Genomic DNA, 18,775 nt, shown 5'->3' with positions numbered 1-18,775 from the left:
GCCCATGGTTTTCGGGAGACCCCATCCCTGTGGCAAGGTGCTCAGTAATCTTGTAGGAATCAAGATGAGTGTTAGTTTATTCCAAGGTTTTCGTTCTGTTGTTTGGTTGTGGAATAAGGACAAGACCAAGGGCAGTGAGTGTGTGAGTCTGAATCTTTGTTACGGTATCCACAGTGTCTGACACATAGTAGGTTCACAGGATGGTGGAAGAGATGGACCATGGGACCCAGGCAGGCTTGGTGAGGAAGATGAGGAGATTGTGTGACAGACTGGGAGACAGTGCAGGAGTTTGTGGACAGGAGCCTCTGAAGTCTATGAACAAAGCAGAACATTAAGTGAATATACTAAGTGCCTGCTACGTGCCATGTTCTAGGTGTCTGGGAAGGAATGTTGAGAACTGGAAGGATAAACTGGGGCACTAGTCAGATGGTCAGACAATGGGATGATTATATTTAAGAAGACAGCAGAGAGAACTCTGGGTGATGGGAAGGTCCAAGGAGTAGGTGGTTAAACGGGAGAGAAGGTGATGGTTTCTAGACATGAGAGGTCAATGGCCTGGGAAGATGGGGTATTGGTTGGGTTATCCATTTGGACAGTGAAATCACCCAGGATGGAAGCAGGAGTTGGGGTAGGGAAGAGCACTGTGAGGCAAGTGCCAAAGTCCCCTCCTGTAGTTGAAGATGTCCTCCCAGCTCCAGTGCCCACTAAGGCATGCGGCCCGCAGGCAATCAGAGATCCACCTTTGCCCTGTTTTGGGGAGTATTTCCCTGGACCTTTCTTTCCAGGAAGCTCTCATCATCTAATTGCCACATTACCAGATTCCTTATCTGGGACAGAGTCTTGCAGACAATGAGGCTCTAGTAACAGCTGCCTTTCCCCTCCTGTAGACTCTGTAAGCAGTAAAGGAACAAGGTTTGCTGCTTAGGGAACAGGATCTAAAAAAGAAAAAGCTGCACCTGGAGCAAGGTAGTTCCTTGCCTGTGGTCATGAATTGAGACCTGCTTTTGCTGCCGAGGTGGTTCTTCACTGGAAGCAAAGGTTCTTCCATTAATTCCATAGGCCATGGTCCCCTCGGGGTGGATAATACCTGGGAGAGGTAGACAAGGCCAGAGGCAGCTTAGACCTAGGAAGGACTCTCTAGTGGGTGGGTACCACGTCCAGGGCCCTCTCAGACTTCCAGGTGATGTCCGTCTGAAAATGGAATGGGCAGGAGGGGGTGATGGTGAGGGGTGGCAAGGAACTTGGGGACTATGATTCTAATAAAAATTGAGTTCAAAGTGCTTGATAGAGATAAGGGTGAATCATAGTCATGAAGAACTCTGACCTTCCCACTTACCTTCCCTCTGCAGACCACTAGGTTTGCAGGGCTCCCTACCTCTTCTCCTTTCCTACAAGGCTTAGACTTTGACAGGACAAGTGATGGACTTTTTCTCACTACCCAAGTGTAAGGACTGAAGGGATGTGAGGCAGGGAGGAAGAGATCAAGTCCAGTTCCAGGCAAGTGGGGAGTGGCCAGAGCTAGGAAGAGGGGGTGCCAGGGGAAATGGGGATAGACCCTGGTTCATGTTTTTTGTCACCTTTATCAGCTTGGAGGCCACTACTACAATGAAAGAACTCCCACAGTATATCATTAATTCCCAATAATTCTAGAATGTATCATATATCCTCCATTTGGCTAGGAGTGGGATAAGCCCCTAGAGCAGTTTATCTGTTTTTTATTATCACTCCCTAAGAATCCTATTTAGACATTTTGTCCTAATTGCTACCCCCCATGAAATTTGAATACCACAGATATACTGTATATCTATTTAATAACTATGTACATTTGTACTTTATACATAAGATATTTTATTCAATACAGGGTTTATAATGACTAAATAAAATGTTTAAAAGTTTAACAATTTGTAAAAGCTATGAGCATTTAACTTTATTTGCTGAGCAACTTTAAATGTAACCTATTTACACTGTAAGGTATCAGAGTACATATGTAAATTAGCAATTTATATAACTGATGATATTAGCAGTGTAATCAAAATTTAAAATGCTATTTAAAACTTATTTTTTCAGCAGAAGTAAATGAAGTTTTAATTTCTTAAAAATTATTTTTAGTGTAATTAACTTTTAACTGTTGCTTGATATGAGAAAACTTTTAACTAGCTGCTGGATATTCATTCAGGTATCATCAACATTTTCCTTTTCAGTACTTGACATAATTAATTATAGATTGAATAACTTTTTTAGAATTAAATAAAAGCCATTTTTCTTTAATTCTCAAAGCCCAGACAACACACAGAGCTACTGAGGATCAAACATAAAGGCAGTCAATGACAGCCAAAAGGCACAAGCAGGTCACTTCTGCAAGAATGAGCAATAGATTGAAAGTCTTCCAATCATAGCCATCTATTTGCCATGGTTTTGTAGTGTTGATCTTGCATACATTTTGTGTATTTTCCTCATTGTTGCTCATGTGATACCCAAGAAAACCCAGTAACAGAAATTAAATATTAAAGAATAAGATTCCTCAGGTAGGGCTAAGCTTTAGAGGGCCACAAACTATTGTAATTTTTGTGAAAGTTTTTTGTGATTTTTGTCCCCCACAAGGACCAATTTTCACTCCCTTGTGGGGTGATTACCCACCATCCTATCTGCCCTTTACCCCTGCATTGAGAATAGAAACCCTACAGCAACATTTCACCTGGACTGAATAAAACAAGGTAGAATGAATGCTGAGTGGGGTGCGGGGAAGAAGAGAGAGAGAAAGGGAGGGAGAATGAGAGGAAGAAAAGGAAGGGAGGGAGGGAGGAAAAGAAAACGAAATATCTACTAGAGACCAACCATTTGTGAAAACAAAATGGATAACAATATTTTTCTCCAAACTTACACTTTGAAAAATGCTTTGGTCCAACATAATACTATTAATCCATGTACAATTGCCGTTCATCCCTTCAAAAGGAGATCACCCCTGGGGCTTCCCTGGTGGCGCAGTGGTTGCGCGTCCGCCTGCCGATGCAGGGGAACCGGGTTCGCGCCCCGGTCTGGGAGGATCCCACATGCCGCGGAGGGAGCGGCTGGGCCCGTGAGCCATGGCCGCTGAGCCTGCGCGTCCGGAGCCTGTGCTCCGCAACGGGAGAGGCCACAACAGAGGGAGCCCCGCATAGCACAAAAAAAAAAAAAAAAAGGAGATCACCCCAAATCTTATTACCTACTATCTCCAGCCTCCAGTCTAGGAATTTTTGGGTGATGTCCTTTCCTTTTCTACCTACCTTGCAACCCATTCTAGATATGCTACAAGCTATGAACTATTGGGTGATGTCCTTTCCTTTTCTACCTACCTTGCAACCCATTCTAGATATGCTACAAGCTATGAACTAGATTGTACATTGAACCAACATGTCCTGTGAGTGTATGGGTATTGTATCATTTGGATAATCTTTGGATCATCACTGTGTATGATGTGGATGAAGGTACTAAGGGGATTTCCTGGGACTCATACTCATATATAGAAGGTAGATTAAGCCCTGCTCCAGTGGGTCCAGCAATCCTGAACTGCATGTTGTGCATTATGCTCCTGAGACCCTAGAGGTTGCCTCCACAATGACTGTGTGGAATCTGAGCTCTTGGAGGTCCTACTTGTATTGGCTGGCTGTAATATGCATTGAACTTTTGCCACTGAACATGGCAGTGCTATGGTCATGCAATGAATCTCCTGAGTTCCAGACATGCTCTTCCCTACCCCATTGTGTAGCAGAGAGATTCCCCATATCCCCTTGATAGTTGGGACCACTCATCCCAGCCACATAGTAAACACGCTTTTTTTTTGCCTATTGGTTCAATGTCATGAGGAACTCCAAATGGCCAGGTGGAAGTCTCAACTTCCTGTGAATCAAATTTTTGCAATTGTTTCACTAAGTGAAGTGATGAGAGGTGCCATTCCCATTTCCACCCTTTGATTTCTAGACCTATGTATTCTGTTTATGGGAGAAAGAGCATCATATATTGGTTGTTGATTCACAGAATACAATGAATTCTGCAGGATGGCCCCCAGACCTCACAAAGTGTTTAACTGTCACCAGAACTAAATCTTCCATAGGCCATCCCACACTTCTGCAAAGGCAGTTGCATATGGGTGATCGCCCATCGTCGTTAGACCATTTGTCTTACCTCTTTCACTGTGAAATGTGTTCCTTGACCAGAAAAAAAAATATTGTATGAGATACCTCAATGATGTACAAAGTGTATAAAGTAATTAGAAAATCCAAGGATGGTGGTGCTGGTAAAAGCACCAGGGAAGGCAAATCCATTCCAGAATATGTGATTATTTCCATAAGGATAAATTGATGCCCACTCCCTGATGGAAGAGGTCCAATGTAATCTGTCTGTCATCCAAGGACTTTTTGGTCTCCCCAGGAAATGGTGACATATTGGAGTTTCTGCTGTTGAGAAATTGGGCACTCAACAGTGTTGGTAGCCAAGTCAACCCATGTGATGGTAAATCCATGTCAAATCCCTGCATAACATCCATCCCTTCTACAATGGCAGTTTTGTTCACTGGCTCATCTAACAAGCACTGGAATGTCTAGAGAAAGAGGTTGACAGGTTTCCACAGGCTGGGTCATCATGCTCCCTTTTGTAAGCATTCACATGAGACACAAATATTCTCACACTCAGCCCATTCTGAGAGATCCGTTCACTTACTCCTCATATATACGTACACAAAACAATTAGACTGTGCCTTACACGTAATAAGCGCTAAGTATTTTGCTGCCTTGTTGTTATAACTCAGTTCTCCAATCTTGTTCCTTCCCAGTGTCTGACCATCTGACAAGACTGTTAATTGGCATTGATCAGTGCCCTGGCCAGGTCACTTTCTGAATTAAGAGATCAACCAGATGCACAGCTCCGTGTTTTGCCTCCTAGGAGAATTTCCCTTCCTTACTTCCCACCAGGGTCACATCTAAGTGGGGCTGTTAACTTGCAGTTAGTTCCTACTTATCATACAGCATCATCTGCAAACCATGCTCCTGGGTTTTTTCTTCTTCAGTGAGCTGGTTATTGGGAACTCACCACAAGGACCTAGGAATGAGCTGAGGGAGAGCAAGCAGTGTGGCACGAGTAGGGACTATGGGAGTTTGCACCTCCTATAACTTGCTTTTGCTTTTAGGACCTGCTCCAGACTGACTTTTTTATACCGCTACTCTTTGGTGATGGAGTGTTGTTATTGCCTGTCCAAATTTATGGCTTGTTGGATCAGATGGCACCAAGCCTAGGATAGGCAGCTCAGTTTGCGTGATCACTTGGGGTCCCATGGTTAGGTGTTCAAACTCTACCAGGGCCAGTGATTTAACTTTGTTAACTCAATCATCAGGTGTCAGGAGCTGTTTCTCAAAAGGAGGGTAATTATTTGACAAAGAGCATGGCTTATGCTCCAAAACTCTAGAGACTTGTGCTTTGATTCTCTGCTTGGGGCTTGTCACAGGCCCCACGCAGCATCCCAATCTGTCACAGATGCTCACTCAACTCACTCTGACATTTTCTTTTTCATTCCACAAACCTCTGCTAGTGACTACAGTGTTCATGGCCCGTTCTGGGTACTGGGGTGGCCTGTTCTCAAGAACAGTGAGGGAAACAGTGACAGCACCAAAAGGAACCACTTGGGTTTGTGGGAGCCCAGATGAGCAAGTGATTCACCCTTCTTCTGCATATAGGTGTGTTATTAATCACAGATGTTGTGTGAGGAACATCTGCACAAATGTACAGTTACAGGCACACATTTTCATGTACAAATATAGGCATTGTGTACACGCATTCTAATTATGGAATATGAGTCAGCAGTCAGTGTGCTCTGGTGGAAGGAGTCCTGACTGGGAGACAGGCGATGAGGGTTAAACTACCCCAGCTCCCTCACAGGGTCCCCGTGTGGCCTGGGGCATGTCTCTGGCCCTCTCTAGCTTAATGCCTGCTGCCTGTAATATGCCAACAGCATTAGCTCACCCAACCTGCTCTTCGTGAGCGTCACGTTAGATAGTAGATGGGGAGCACCTAGAGTACTTTGTGCCCCAGGAGACTTATGTCTTCGCTAATTTATCTTCAGTTTACCGATTGAGTAAGCCATCTGCTTTTTGATGGCATTTTGACTGATGAAGAGAGTAAATGGGAAAGAAAAGGGGAATGAGTGAATGTGTGAGTAAGGAAAGAGTGGGTGAATGTAATGTGAGCAAATGCATGAATGAATCAGTAAATGTGAATGAGTTAATGACTGAATGAGTTGATCAGTAACCTTTTCCTATTTATTCTACTAAGGGATGCAGAGGCCACACTTGCTGTCCTCTGGAATCACCACTGAGAATGAAAGGGCAATGGGAGGACAGTGTGAAGTGCAGGCTGCCCCAGAGGACATCATCTCAGGCCCTGTAGGCCAGAGAGACGTCCTGGCTGCCAGCCTTGCTTCAAACTTCATCTCAAGGTGTTTGTTTTTTCATCTCAAGGTGTTTGAAGGCCACGCTGGCTACAGCAGAATCGCTATGTGAGCTGTCAGAATACAGATTCCTGGACCCCACCCTCCTGGAGTCTGCTTCAGTAGGTTGAGGAGGGGCCCGGGAACCTATCTTTTTAACCCATTTGCAAGTGAACTTGATGTCCAGTCAGATTGGAGAACCACTGATCCGACCTAGACACCTCCGCTGAGGGGCAAGCGGACAGGCACAGAGAAATCACCCATGTCATGTGGCCACTCTCACTAAACTGCTTAGCTTCGGATGTCCTACCTACTTGGACCCTGCTGACCCAGAGAGACAGTATGGAATACAGACAGGAGAGAGACAGACACAGACCTGGGTTCAAATCCCAGCTTTGACCTTCTCCAAAGGTGGGGCAGCAGGCAAATCACTCACTGGCTCTGCTTCACTTTTCCCGTCTGTACGATGGGGTCATGCAATCGATGGCCCAGGACCACTGTGAGAATTTGAGAAAATTCCTCTCTGCAAATCACTGGTACAGAGTAATGAAGACCTGATGATACTTGTAATCATTAGCATTATCGAGCACTTACTATGATCCAAGTATGGTTCCAAATGCTTTACATAAATGATCTCATTGAATTCGCACAAACACTGTCTATGAAAGAGGAGCTATTATCCTTCCCGTGCTACAGATGAGGAGCCTGAGGCTTAGAGAGTGTGAATAACTTGTCCAGGGGCCCACAGGCAGCATCTGAGTCCTTGGAGCCTGCACGCTAAAACCCTAAGCTATAAATGGCAGCTCCCTCCCCCCTTCTCGTTAAAGGTTAAAACGGAGGGGAGAGCCAATCCTGTGGGGATAAAACAGAACAAAGACCTCTGAAAGGAAGGAAGCCAAGGGAATGTATGTAAGCAGACGCCTCAGAGAGTATGGGGGCTCAGTTTGCCCCTAAGCTTCCTGACAGCTGTAGCAGGAAAGGGGGGCGGGGAGCAGAATTCCCTAGTTTCCATTTTCTGGAAAAAAAGGAGGCACAGAGGCATGTCTAAATGCACATTTGTCTTGGGCTGAAATTCCAGAGGAGTTGATCTTGTGGCCAGCTCAGCAAACATCCGGGACCAGAAGTTCATCTGTGATTTCATGAGGCGCTAAAAGTCTTATTCACACACGTGATTCTGAGAGTCAAGAAGCCAGAGGGGGAAGAAAACACATGAAATTCTATCTAGAAGAGAACGTTGCTGGGCTGCAGTTTCCCACAGCAGTAAGGGGCATGGGAGGAGACCGAGGCCCTGACTGTGTATCTGTCTCTCTCCACAACACACACGACACGGTCTCTCCGGGAGGAGATCCAGGCTCCTGGGGACGTGACGCTCCTCCAGAGACTGGGATCCCGGGATGGATGGCAAATGAGCCAGGATGAAGTTGTGAGTGAGGGCCATGTTGCCAGAGCCTGGGAGCTGAGTGGGGCTGGGTCGGTCAGGCTGGGCCCGTGGAAGAGGCAGAGTAGGGGGAGCTGGTTGTAGGATTGGGAGAGGAATGTAGCATTTGGGCAGGTGGAGGGGTGTTGCAGGCACAAGGAACAGCAGGTGGTGCAGGGCTTGCTTCTCACCCTCCCCAGGTATTGCCTCTTTTGATGTCCCTTTACCTGGCTTTCAGCCTGGCGAGCTCTCCATCCCACCTACCCCCTCCCCACCCATGCAGGTGAGGCTGACTCGCCCCCATCCACCAGGATTGAGAGGGGAAAGACCTGTGTCCAAATTACCTTCTGCGCGACACTGCAAGACCAGTCTGCCTTCTCCAGTTCAGGCATCAGGGCCGACTTCGTGGTCCAGTATGATGTAGTCATGGAGGACATCATTGGAGACGTGCAGGTGAGAGGGCCAGGAGAATGGAAAGAGTGTGGGCTCTGGAGTCAGACAGGCCTGGGAAACAAGGCGCTGGCCTCCACAAGGTGCGCGTTTGTTTCTCCCTAGGGATCAGTGAGGACTAGTGAACACGGACAGGACGGTGTGTAGCGACACATGACTTCGCACCTGGTGAGGCACATGTGTCCCCCAAAGGGTTGGAGACCCGGGACTGTATAAACTGAATCAAGATCCAGGTGAATACATTCCTAACTGAAGCAAGTCATAGCCCACTCTTAACCAGACCTTTTGGAAAGGCAACCAGTGGCCAGTGATTAGTCTCTCACACTTTCTGCAGCTCTGATACTCTCATGTTCTCTTGGGCTTTCTGGATGTCTCTAAGTTTAAAAAATTATTTTTGCCTCACTTGAGCCATTTGCCTAAACAGGGAGCCCTTAAATTCTGAGCTCACACACTCACGAAGAACGTGCAGAGGTCCCACGCTCTACCAGAGGAGTAGAGGCTGATCCGGGACCCTTGGCTTGACAACAACAATTGCATGGCAGCCTGAGACGTCTGGTCCCAGCCTGCTTCTCCCACCACACCTCTCACTGCCTCCAGCACACAAACCATCCTCCAGCTGCCCCACACCATGCCACACCACACACCAATGTCCCAAAGCACCTGAACCTGCCAGTCATCTGTGCCTGAGTATGTGCTCATACTATCTGCCGCCCTGGGAATGTCTTCTCCCTCCTTTCTCCACTGGTGAGTGTCCTCCTTATCCCTGAAAACCTTGCTTCAGTGCCACCTCCATGATGACCCCACCCCACTTACAATTCCTCTCTCTGCTCTGGGCTAATATAGTGCTTTGGTTACACCTTTCCTCATGCACTTACTTATTCATTCATTCATTCGTATGTGGACTCATCTCCATCAAGCAGGAAACTGCCCTAGCCCAGTCCTGCCCTCAGTGACTCTGGGAAGTCAGGAATGAGTTGGGCACAGCCCCTAATCTCCCTTTGGAAATGTCCCATCCTGAGGTAACCCGATACATAGAGCCAGAGCAGTCATAAAAGGCTCTAAGGGCTGTGTATAAATCTGTAATGGCTTACGTATGGATACCACTGAGGAGGGTTTCACGAGAGCCTTCCTGAATGAGTTGGCCTTTAAGTTAGCATAGGAAAACTGAATAGACTTTACCTCCACCTGGACCGATAGGATGAAGGGGAGGGCATGCAGAGAGAGGGGAATAGCATATGCAGAGGCACAGAGGTATAACAGAGGCCTGTTGTGTAAGGGGAATAGAAGGAATTCACCCTCTCAGAATAGGAGCTGAGGGTATCATGCCAGTAGGTGGCAGCAGGGCCTTAACCTGGTGTCCTGGTGTGTGTGTGTGTGTGTGTGTGTGCGCGCGCGTGTGTGTGTGCGTGCACGCGCGCACGTGTGAACTGAGGCATTTGTCTGCTTGTTCATTCTTTACCTCTCCCACCATTGCCTGGAGCAAAGATACAGATAGAACAGATGGAACTAGGCATTAAATAGTACGACTGATACTCCCATCCACTGTGCGCTATGATTCCTGCATCCCCCAACCAAGAACCCCTCAATTCACCTCCCATTTTACTTGAGTATGCCCGCCTTTCAAAGCCCAACACATTCACTCCATGGGCACCTAATCCGTTCTGCCCACTGCTGGCTGATGTCAGGAACCCTGAAGTGAATCACACACAGATCTTATTCACTGTCACCAGGTGAAACAGAGAGACACGAGAATGACATAAGTTGAGAAGTGCTTTGTCAATGACAACATAAGTATGATGGAAGCCATCATGAGGGGTGAGGAGGTCAGGGAGTCTGACCTGGATCTTAAAGAATTCAAAGAAGTGTACCAAGTTGGGAAGGGGGCTCTCAGAAGGCAAAAGCAGTCTAGTAAACTGAGAGCTGCATGATACAAAGAATGGAGGCTGGAAATATCCAGGGGTGTGTAGGGAACTACAAGTGGATTGGAGTTCCTGGAGTGTTGATTTGAGGCCCAAGAAATGCTAAGAGGTGAGATTGAAGGCCATGAGTGCTGCAGGGGCTTGATAAGGAACATAAAATTTATGTTGAACATGCCCAGGGAGCCCTGAGAGGGAATGACGCTATGAGGTTTGTGTTTAGAAAGACCAGACTGTGCAGCTGCTGAAACGATGCATGGATGGGAGGGGCCCCCAGGAGAAGCAGGGAAACACCAGAGGGAAAGGAGCCCTAAATTTGGGCTTCATTTGTTTGGGATGGCGAGGAGGGGTGGACCTGAGACATATCCAGCAGATCAAACCGGCATGAATTTGTGGCTGGTTGGATGTGAGGAGTGAGGGACACAGGAGGATTCAGGGGTGACACTCAGGTTTGTATCTGGAGTGACCATGTGGATGATGGTGCCTCTAAATGACAAAGACACGCAAGGGTGAGACGGGAGGAAGGTAATGAATTTGTTGTTTGGGCAGCATACATTGGAGGCTTCAGCCATCCAAGGGAACAGGTCCAGTGGTGAGTGGGTATGAAGTTGTGGAGGGGGAAGAGTGAAGAGCATTGGACTGGGGAAAGAGTTGTGGGGTCAGCAGTGGAGATTCAGGGGTTGAATCCAAGAGAGCTAGGGAGGTGACCCAGGCCTAATGTATAGAGCCAGAAGAGCAGATCCAGGATGGCAGTTGCTAAGGTAGAGCTTCCCAGTCTAGGAGCTATTGAGCTCCACAGCCCTTGGGGTATCTGGCCCCACGAGCTGCCATCAGCCTATTCAGGGCTCTAAATCCCCACCACTTCCCTCCATTGTGCTACACAAACGTCATCATTTTCTTTGCAGGCCATGACAGACAAATATTAGGCAACACTGTTTAAGGGACAGGGGGGAAAATGGAGCTGAAGAAAGAGACTGAATCCGATGGGCCTGAGAGCTGGTAGGAGAATAAGGAGCGTTCATCATCTCTGGATCCCAGGGGAAAAGATTCTTCGGAGGACTAGAAGTGATTGTCAATTGTGAAATATATCAGGGAGGTGCAGTCTGATGAGAACTGAAATACACCCACTGAGTGTTCCAACCAACTGGCCGTTGCTACCTTTGGTGAGAGATGGATCAGCGGTGGGGGTGGGAGCCAGTCTGCAGTGGGCAGAGGAGTAAACCGGAGGTGAGAAGACCATTGCATCTGCCGAGTTCATCACCTTGGCATGCTACTGGGAAGAAAGGAGCTGATTTGAAGTTTGGGTGGGATCCGGATGAATGGAGGTTGTCTTAGTGGATGGAAAAAACACCAAAATTTTTAAACTGTAATGAAGACCCAGTTGGGTGCATGGGCTGGGTTGGAGAGTAGGAGTCTTGCTGGTGGAGGAGGTACTGGAGGCTGGGCATGCATGGGGTCAGGGAAGGATTGTTTTGTCTTTCAGTAGAGGGAGGAGGCATATAGGTGTGTGGACCCTGTGCAAGGGTGGGGTGGGCAGTGCAAGGGACATGGCCTGGTGCCCTTAATTTTTTCATGAGGAGGGAGGGGAGGCATTTCCTGAGAATGGGGTGGCATGACAGCTGAAGGGAGTGTGAGAGGTTGGTGACCTGGGTCATGCCTCTTGTTTATATAATAGGATGTGAGGTGTGGGGCCACTGGTGAGCCTGGGACCATGGAGAGGTAGGAATGTGATTTTCCCAGAAGCTCTCACCTACCCAGGTATGGGAAGAACACAGAAGGACAGCTGGACTCTGCCTGTGGCTTGGGCAGTTGCAGGATGGTTGACCCAGGGCTTGGGGAACTGCTGTAGAGTGCCAGGAAAAAGTGCAGACAAAGCCTACGCTTGTGCTTGTGAATTAATTCAAAGGCTGGGGTGGAGGGGAAGAACAAGATGTCCTCCCATCTCCTTCCTGCTCTCCACCACCCCCCTCCTGTGTCCAGCTTTGTGACCAGAGAATGCCTGGAGGGCTGAGAGGAGAATAAGCTGGTTACCCCAGGACAGAGCTTGCTTCAGGCTCCTGGGCAGCACAGACCCTCAGCAAGCCTATACTTCCTTAGGCTGAGCTGCCACTGGCCCTGGGGGCCCTTCCAGCTCCCCTCTCCCCTTCCCTCAACTGTCCCAGGCCCCAGGCTCTGCAGAAGGAGAGATGGAGTGGGGGAAGGGGGTCAGCAGCCAATCATATCCCCGATAGCCCAAGGCATCTGCACCTGGTCTAACCAATCCCCTCTGAACAAATAGCTCACTCAGCCTCTGCTCCCTCCTCCCCTCCCTGCTCTGCCCAGCAACAACAGAAAGGAGGTTTAAGGAGGAGAGGGAGGCCCTGCAAACTCCCAGCCCCTGGCAGCAATGGAGCCGGGCCTCAGGCTCACTCTATAGAGGGAGGTTAAAACAACACTCTCAGTTCCTGGAGCCCAGGCAAAACGTCCCTAGGGGCCCTCAAGACTATGCAAGCCCAGCTCTCACAGACAGGAACTCACATATTACAGAGATCCTGATCCCTGGAGCCTTGGGCCACAAGCCAGTCTCATTTTCTCCACAGCTCAGGGACAGGCCCTTGGCTGGCAGCCTGACCAGCAGAGATACACTTCTGGTGGAGGAGATGGACATTGAGCAAACAATCCCACAAATGCCTATTTAATAGCAACAGTGATAAGGCCTAGGAAGGAAAAGAGCAGGGTTTTATGCAGCAAAATAAGAGGGGACTTGATTTAGACTGGCTTTCACAGTTTTTGTTGATTCCACTTCTTTTTTTCCAGATTTGCGATGGCTATTTTGTTCATTACTTTGCACCCAGGAGCCTTCCACCTGTTGAGAAAAACGTGGTGTTTGTTATTGACGCGAGCGGCTCCATGTTTGGTACCAAAGTGAAGCAGGTAACAAGGACCCTGGGGATCGTTCATAGCTCTTGATTTAGAAAGCTCAGAAAGCAGAGAGTGCTGGTACAGTGGTTCCCTGAGACAAGACACCCTGCCATCCCATCACCTTTGGACCTTATAGGCCTAGGCCTACCTTAGTCTTGGTACCTTACATATCAGGAGCCACGTAGGCATGGAGCCACAGAATCCTAGGAACACTGAAACATAGGACTATGGGGCCTGAACCCATCAAGAGCCTCAACCACAAACCTCCAGGTCTCATAAAGGCCCAGAGTCATAGAGCCTTTGGGCTAGAGTACTCTGGCATCATAAAGCCTGAGTCAAAAACATTTAAACTGTAGTCATTTTAGATTCAGAACTGTCAAGGGGCCACAGCTTTGTTTGGTTTGGTTTTGTTTCGTTTTGTTTTGTTTTGTTTGACTATATAGACAGAAGAATACAGTGCACTGGCCTTATAGTGCTTAGAAGCCATAGAGTCCTGGGTCCATCTAGGCTTCAGTCTTGTACCCCACCTACCAGAACACCCTTTAAACAGAATCCTGGAGCCACAGGCCAAAGTGATTTTGACTTTAGAGCCTGAATCCATAAAGTTCTGGAAGCAGCGTTCAAACCATAGTACTCTAGGGTTCTAGAAATATACAGTTCTAGTGTCTTGGGACAGTGTAACTTTTTTCCTTGACATTTTGAACCACAGAGCCCATGGGACCTAAGGCTAACTGACTTGTGTTTTATGAGAATATAACTAAACTGGGAGAAGTGAAGTATTGAAAACTGTCTCCTCTAGCCTTTAATGTATGGGAAGGGATATACCCAACTCCAAATCTTTTTAGTCTTCCCATTTCATCTAAGGCAGGACAAAAGCTGAAAGAACTTATGATGAGCATATTCCAGGGGCTAGGTGCCCTAAAAGACTGAGACCTAATCCTAGAACTATAGAATGTTTCTCCTCCCACCATGCATGACCACCATATCAGCTGGGTTCCTGTGTAAAAGCAGGAGGTTACAGTTGAAAGAACTGTAAGCCTGTACTCTATTTCTGAAAGAGTCTCTAGGGAAACTCAAGACAACATAGGAAACAAAAACAAGGACTCTAGAAACAATTTTAGTCTCTGACACCGACAACTGCAGCAACCAACAAACACAACCTAACTCCTAACAAGATAAACATAAAACCTCACACTAAAGGTCTATTTACCTCAGTTCCTTTTACCTCATACCACATGTCTGGCTTTCAACAAAAATATACAAAGAGTGCTAAAAGGAGAACAATCTGAAGAAATGAATCAAGCATCAGAACCAAACTGATATGGCAGAGCTTAGAAATTATCACACCAGGAATTTAAAGTAAGTATGACTAATATGTTAAGGGTTCTAATGGGAAAAGTGGGCAACATACAAGAACAGATGGCAAATTTAAGCAGAGATGGATATCCTAAGAAAATTAAAAAGAATACTAGAAATATAAAACACTGTAACAGGAATGAAAAATGCCTTTGGTGGGCTCTTTAGGAGACTGAACATGGCCAAAAAAGAATCAATGAACTTGAAGATATGACAATAGAAACTTCCCAAACCAAAAAGCAAAGAGAAAAAAGAATGAAAAAAATATATATATGGAATCTAAAAAAAAAAATGGTTCTGAAGAACCTAGGGGCAGGACAGGATTAAAGACACAGACGTAGAGAATGGACTTGAGGACACGGGGAAGGGGAAGGGGAAGCTGGGACAAAGTGAGAGAGTGGCATGGACTTATATATACTACCAAATGTAAAATAGATAGCTAATGGGAAGCAACCACATAGCACAGGGAGATCAGCTCAGTGCTTTGCGACCACCTAGAGGGCTGGGATAGGGAGGGTGGGAGGGAGACACGAGAGAGGAGATATGGGGATATATGTATATGTATAGCTGATTCACTTTGTTGTAGAGCAGAAACTAACACATCATTGTAAAGCAATTATACTCCAATGAAGATGTTAGAAAAAAAACAAAGACAAAATATCCAAGAACTGTGTACATGTACAAAAGTTTAACATGTGTAATGAGAACCCCATAAAGAAAAGAAAGAGAGAAAGTAACAGAAGAAATATTTGGAGGAATAACGGATACAAATTTTCCAAAATAAATTACATCCATCAAACCACAGGTCCAGGAAGCTCAGAGAACACTGAGCAGAATAAATACCAAGAAAAGTGCATGTAGGCATATCTTATTCGACCTGCAGAAAATTAAAGACAAAGAGAAAATCCTGTAAACGCCCACAGAAAATAATATATTACTTATAGAGGAACAAGAATAAGAATTACGTTGAATTTCTCTTGAGAAACCATGCAAGGAAAAGGAGAGTGTAGTGAAATATTCAAAGTGTTGAAGGAGAAGGGAAGTTGAAGGAAAACACCACTCACTTTGAATTCTGTATGCAGCAAAATTGTCCTTCCAAAGTGAAAAATAAAGACTTTATCAGCCAAATATTGAGAGAATTGTCACCAGTAGACCAGTCTTGCACAGCTAAATGTTAAAAGAAGTTCTCCATAGAGAATGAAAATGGGATAGCTCAGATACTTGGATCTACATAAAGAAAGGAAGATTGTTAGGGAAAGAATACTGCTGGTGGGAATGTAAATTGATACAGCCACTATGGAGAACAGTATGGAGTTTCCTTAAAAAACTACAAATAGAACTACCATACGACCCCGCAATCCCACTACTGGGCATAACAATAATACATAGGGAGGGTGGGAGGGAGGGAGACGCAAGAGGGAAGAGATATGGGAACATATGTATATGTATAACTGATTCACTTTGTTGTAAAGCAGAAACTAACACACCATTGTAAAACAGTTATACTCCAATAAAGATGTTAAAAAAATAAAAAATAAAGAGAATGACATTGTAACTATAACTTCGCTGTACAATGAAGGCAACATAAATGGAAACAGATAAATATCAAATAAATTTAATGCTCTCAGTAAGTCTTAGGTACCCTGAAAAAAAAAGAATAAATAAAAGTAAAATAATATATTTTATTTTTTAACTAATTGATCTAACAGATAACGATTTGTTCAAAATAATAATAGCAACAATGTATTCAGTGAATGTAGTTTACTGATAAGTGAAATTAATGACAGCAATGTTATAAAGGACAAGATAGAGGAATTGGACTACTCTGTCACAAGGTATGTGAACTATTCATGAAGCTGTATAGTGTTATTTGAATGTGGACTGGAATTAGTTGTAAAGGCATGCTGCCAAACTCTAGTGCAACCACTAAGAAATTTTCTTAACATAATGGATATGCTAAGAGACGAGAGACAATGGGACCGTATAAAACACTCGACTGAAACCAGAGAAGGCAGGAAAAGAGTAGAAGACAAAGAAAAAAAAAGGGAAACAAAGAGAAAACAGTTAAAAATATAGCAAATATTAATCTAATTATATCAGTAATCACTTTAATGATGACTTGTCTAAATACACCAATTAAAAGACAGAAGCTTCCATATAATATGTTTATGTATAGCTGATTCACTTTGTTATAGAGCAGAAACTGACACACCATTGTAAAGCAATTATACTCCAATAAAGATGTTAAAAAAAACCCAGTACGGCCAACTTAAAAATTGCTTCAAAATTTAAAAGGCTAGATCTCATGTTAAGTGTTCTTACCATAACAAAATTTTAAAAATTAAAAAAAAAACACGGAAGCTGTCAGTGTCAATTAAAACAAAACAAAAACCAACTATGTTTTCTACAAGAAGCACATTTTAAATATAAAGACACAGATAGATAAAAGTAATGGGATGCAAAGAACATATACCATGCTAACACTAATCAAAAGAAAGCTGGAACAGCTATATTAATTTCAGACCAAGTACACTTCAGAGCAAGTAAATTGTCAGGGATTAAAAGGTGCATTATATTATGGTAAAAGGGTCGATTCTCCAAGAAGACATAATAATCCTTAATGTGTATGCACCTAACATTAGAGTGTCAAAATACATGAGGCAAAAATTGATAGAACTGCGAGGATAAATGGACAAATCCACTATTATAGTTGGAGGCTTCAACTTCCCTATATCAGAAATGGACATATCCAGCAGGCAGAAAATCCATAAGGACATTGTTGAACTGAACAGCATCATCATTTAATTGAATCTAACTGACATCTACACCACACTTTATCCAACAACAGCACAATACACATTTGTCCCAAGCTCACGTGGAACATTTGCCAAGATAGACTACATTGTGGGCCATAAAACACACCTTAACAAATTTAAAATAATATAAATCATACAAAGTATGCTCTCAGACTAAATGGAATAAAACTAGAAATCAGCAACAGAAAGATAGCTGGAAAATCTCAAAGTAATAAGAGATTAAACAACATACTTTTAAAAACATAATCTGTCCCTGGATAACAGGATATTCTCAGGGAAGGCCATCCTTTATGTGTCAGCCCTCTCAATGGAAGCAGGAGTATGGTGCTCAGCTCCTTTTTTGAAAAAAATATTTATTTATTTATTTATTTATTTATTTATTTATTTGGCTGCTTCAGGTCTTAGATGCAGTGTGTGGAATCTTCGTTGTGGCATGCGGGATCTTTTTAGTTGCAGCATGTGGGATCTTTTTTTTTTTTTTTTTTTAGTTGCAGCATGCAGGATCTTCGTTGCTGCATGAGAACTCTTAGTTGTGACATGTGGGATCTAGTTCCCTGACCCGGGATTGAACTGGGGCCCCCTGTATTGGGAGTGTGGAGTCTTAGCCACTGGACCACCAGGGAAGTCCCTGGTGCTCAGCTCCTGATCCCAGAATGTGTGACCTATCCCCTGAGTTCATCTTATGGCAGGAAAGATTCTGATCCACTTAAAAGCATTCAAGGCATCTTCTATCAGTTTAAGATGTAGAGAAAGGCAAGCCACAAATGTCCTTCCTGTGGTTTCTAGAATCCACACCTCTATAAAAGGTTGAAGGTGTATGCTTAAAATCACTGGATTTACCGCCTCCAAAATACAGATTTGAATCCCTGGTCCATCAATGACTAGCTGTGTGACCTTGAGCTAGCCACTCCACTCTCTGAGCCTTAATGTCATCTCTTGTAAAATGAGGATAATATTAGTACCTCCTTCATTGTGTTGCTGTGAAGATGAAATGAGCTGATGCATCTAAAGTACAGTGCCAGGAGCATAGCAAGTATCCTATAAATGGTACCATAATATTAGAACCTACATATTGTATTCCCTGAGTGTAGCCCTATACTAAATATTGTCATGGAGAAGGGAGCCAAGAGGAAGTAGCAATCTAAGCCCTGTTCTCAGAGGACTCAAGATCTGTATGGAGAATGAAAATATTCCACATAAGATAGTCAGCAAATAGTGTGGGACAGGGAATATCTGGGTGCGAAGGGCATGGATCAGACTAGGCAATCAAGGAAGGGCTGCCCAGAGAAAGAGCAACTGAAGGAACTATGAAGATATGAGTAAGTAAAGAACAAAATTGTGGAGACGAAATGGAATCTAGGTTATCGGGAGGTTTCTTCCAGCCTGGAAGAAACAGAAATTGAAGTAGAAGAACAGATTAGAGAGAACAGAGAACCAAATCATGCAAAATCATTGAAAGGTAGCT

General features: G+C 44.8%; 1 protein-coding gene across 1 annotated transcript in view; it reads left to right on the top strand.

Annotated features, from left to right (window-relative positions):
- The first annotated feature begins 6,356 nt into the window (after nt 1–6,356).
- ITIH6 (inter-alpha-trypsin inhibitor heavy chain family member 6) overlaps nt 6,357–18,775 on the top strand; it is a 33,271-nt gene continuing 20,852 nt past the window's right edge. Inside the window, 3 exon segments of the mRNA XM_024117630.1 lie at nt 6,357–6,465; nt 8,110–8,324; nt 13,034–13,150. Of these exon segments, the coding sequence (XP_023973398.1) occupies nt 6,357–6,465; nt 8,110–8,324; nt 13,034–13,150 (441 nt within the window).

This window comes from Physeter macrocephalus, chromosome 21 (genome assembly GCF_002837175.3).
Source record: "Physeter macrocephalus isolate SW-GA chromosome 21, ASM283717v5, whole genome shotgun sequence".
Lineage (NCBI taxonomy): Eukaryota > Metazoa > Chordata > Mammalia > Artiodactyla > Physeteridae > Physeter > Physeter macrocephalus.
Note: the sequence above shows the minus strand (reverse complement) of the source record. Positions and strands in the feature narration are given on the sequence as shown.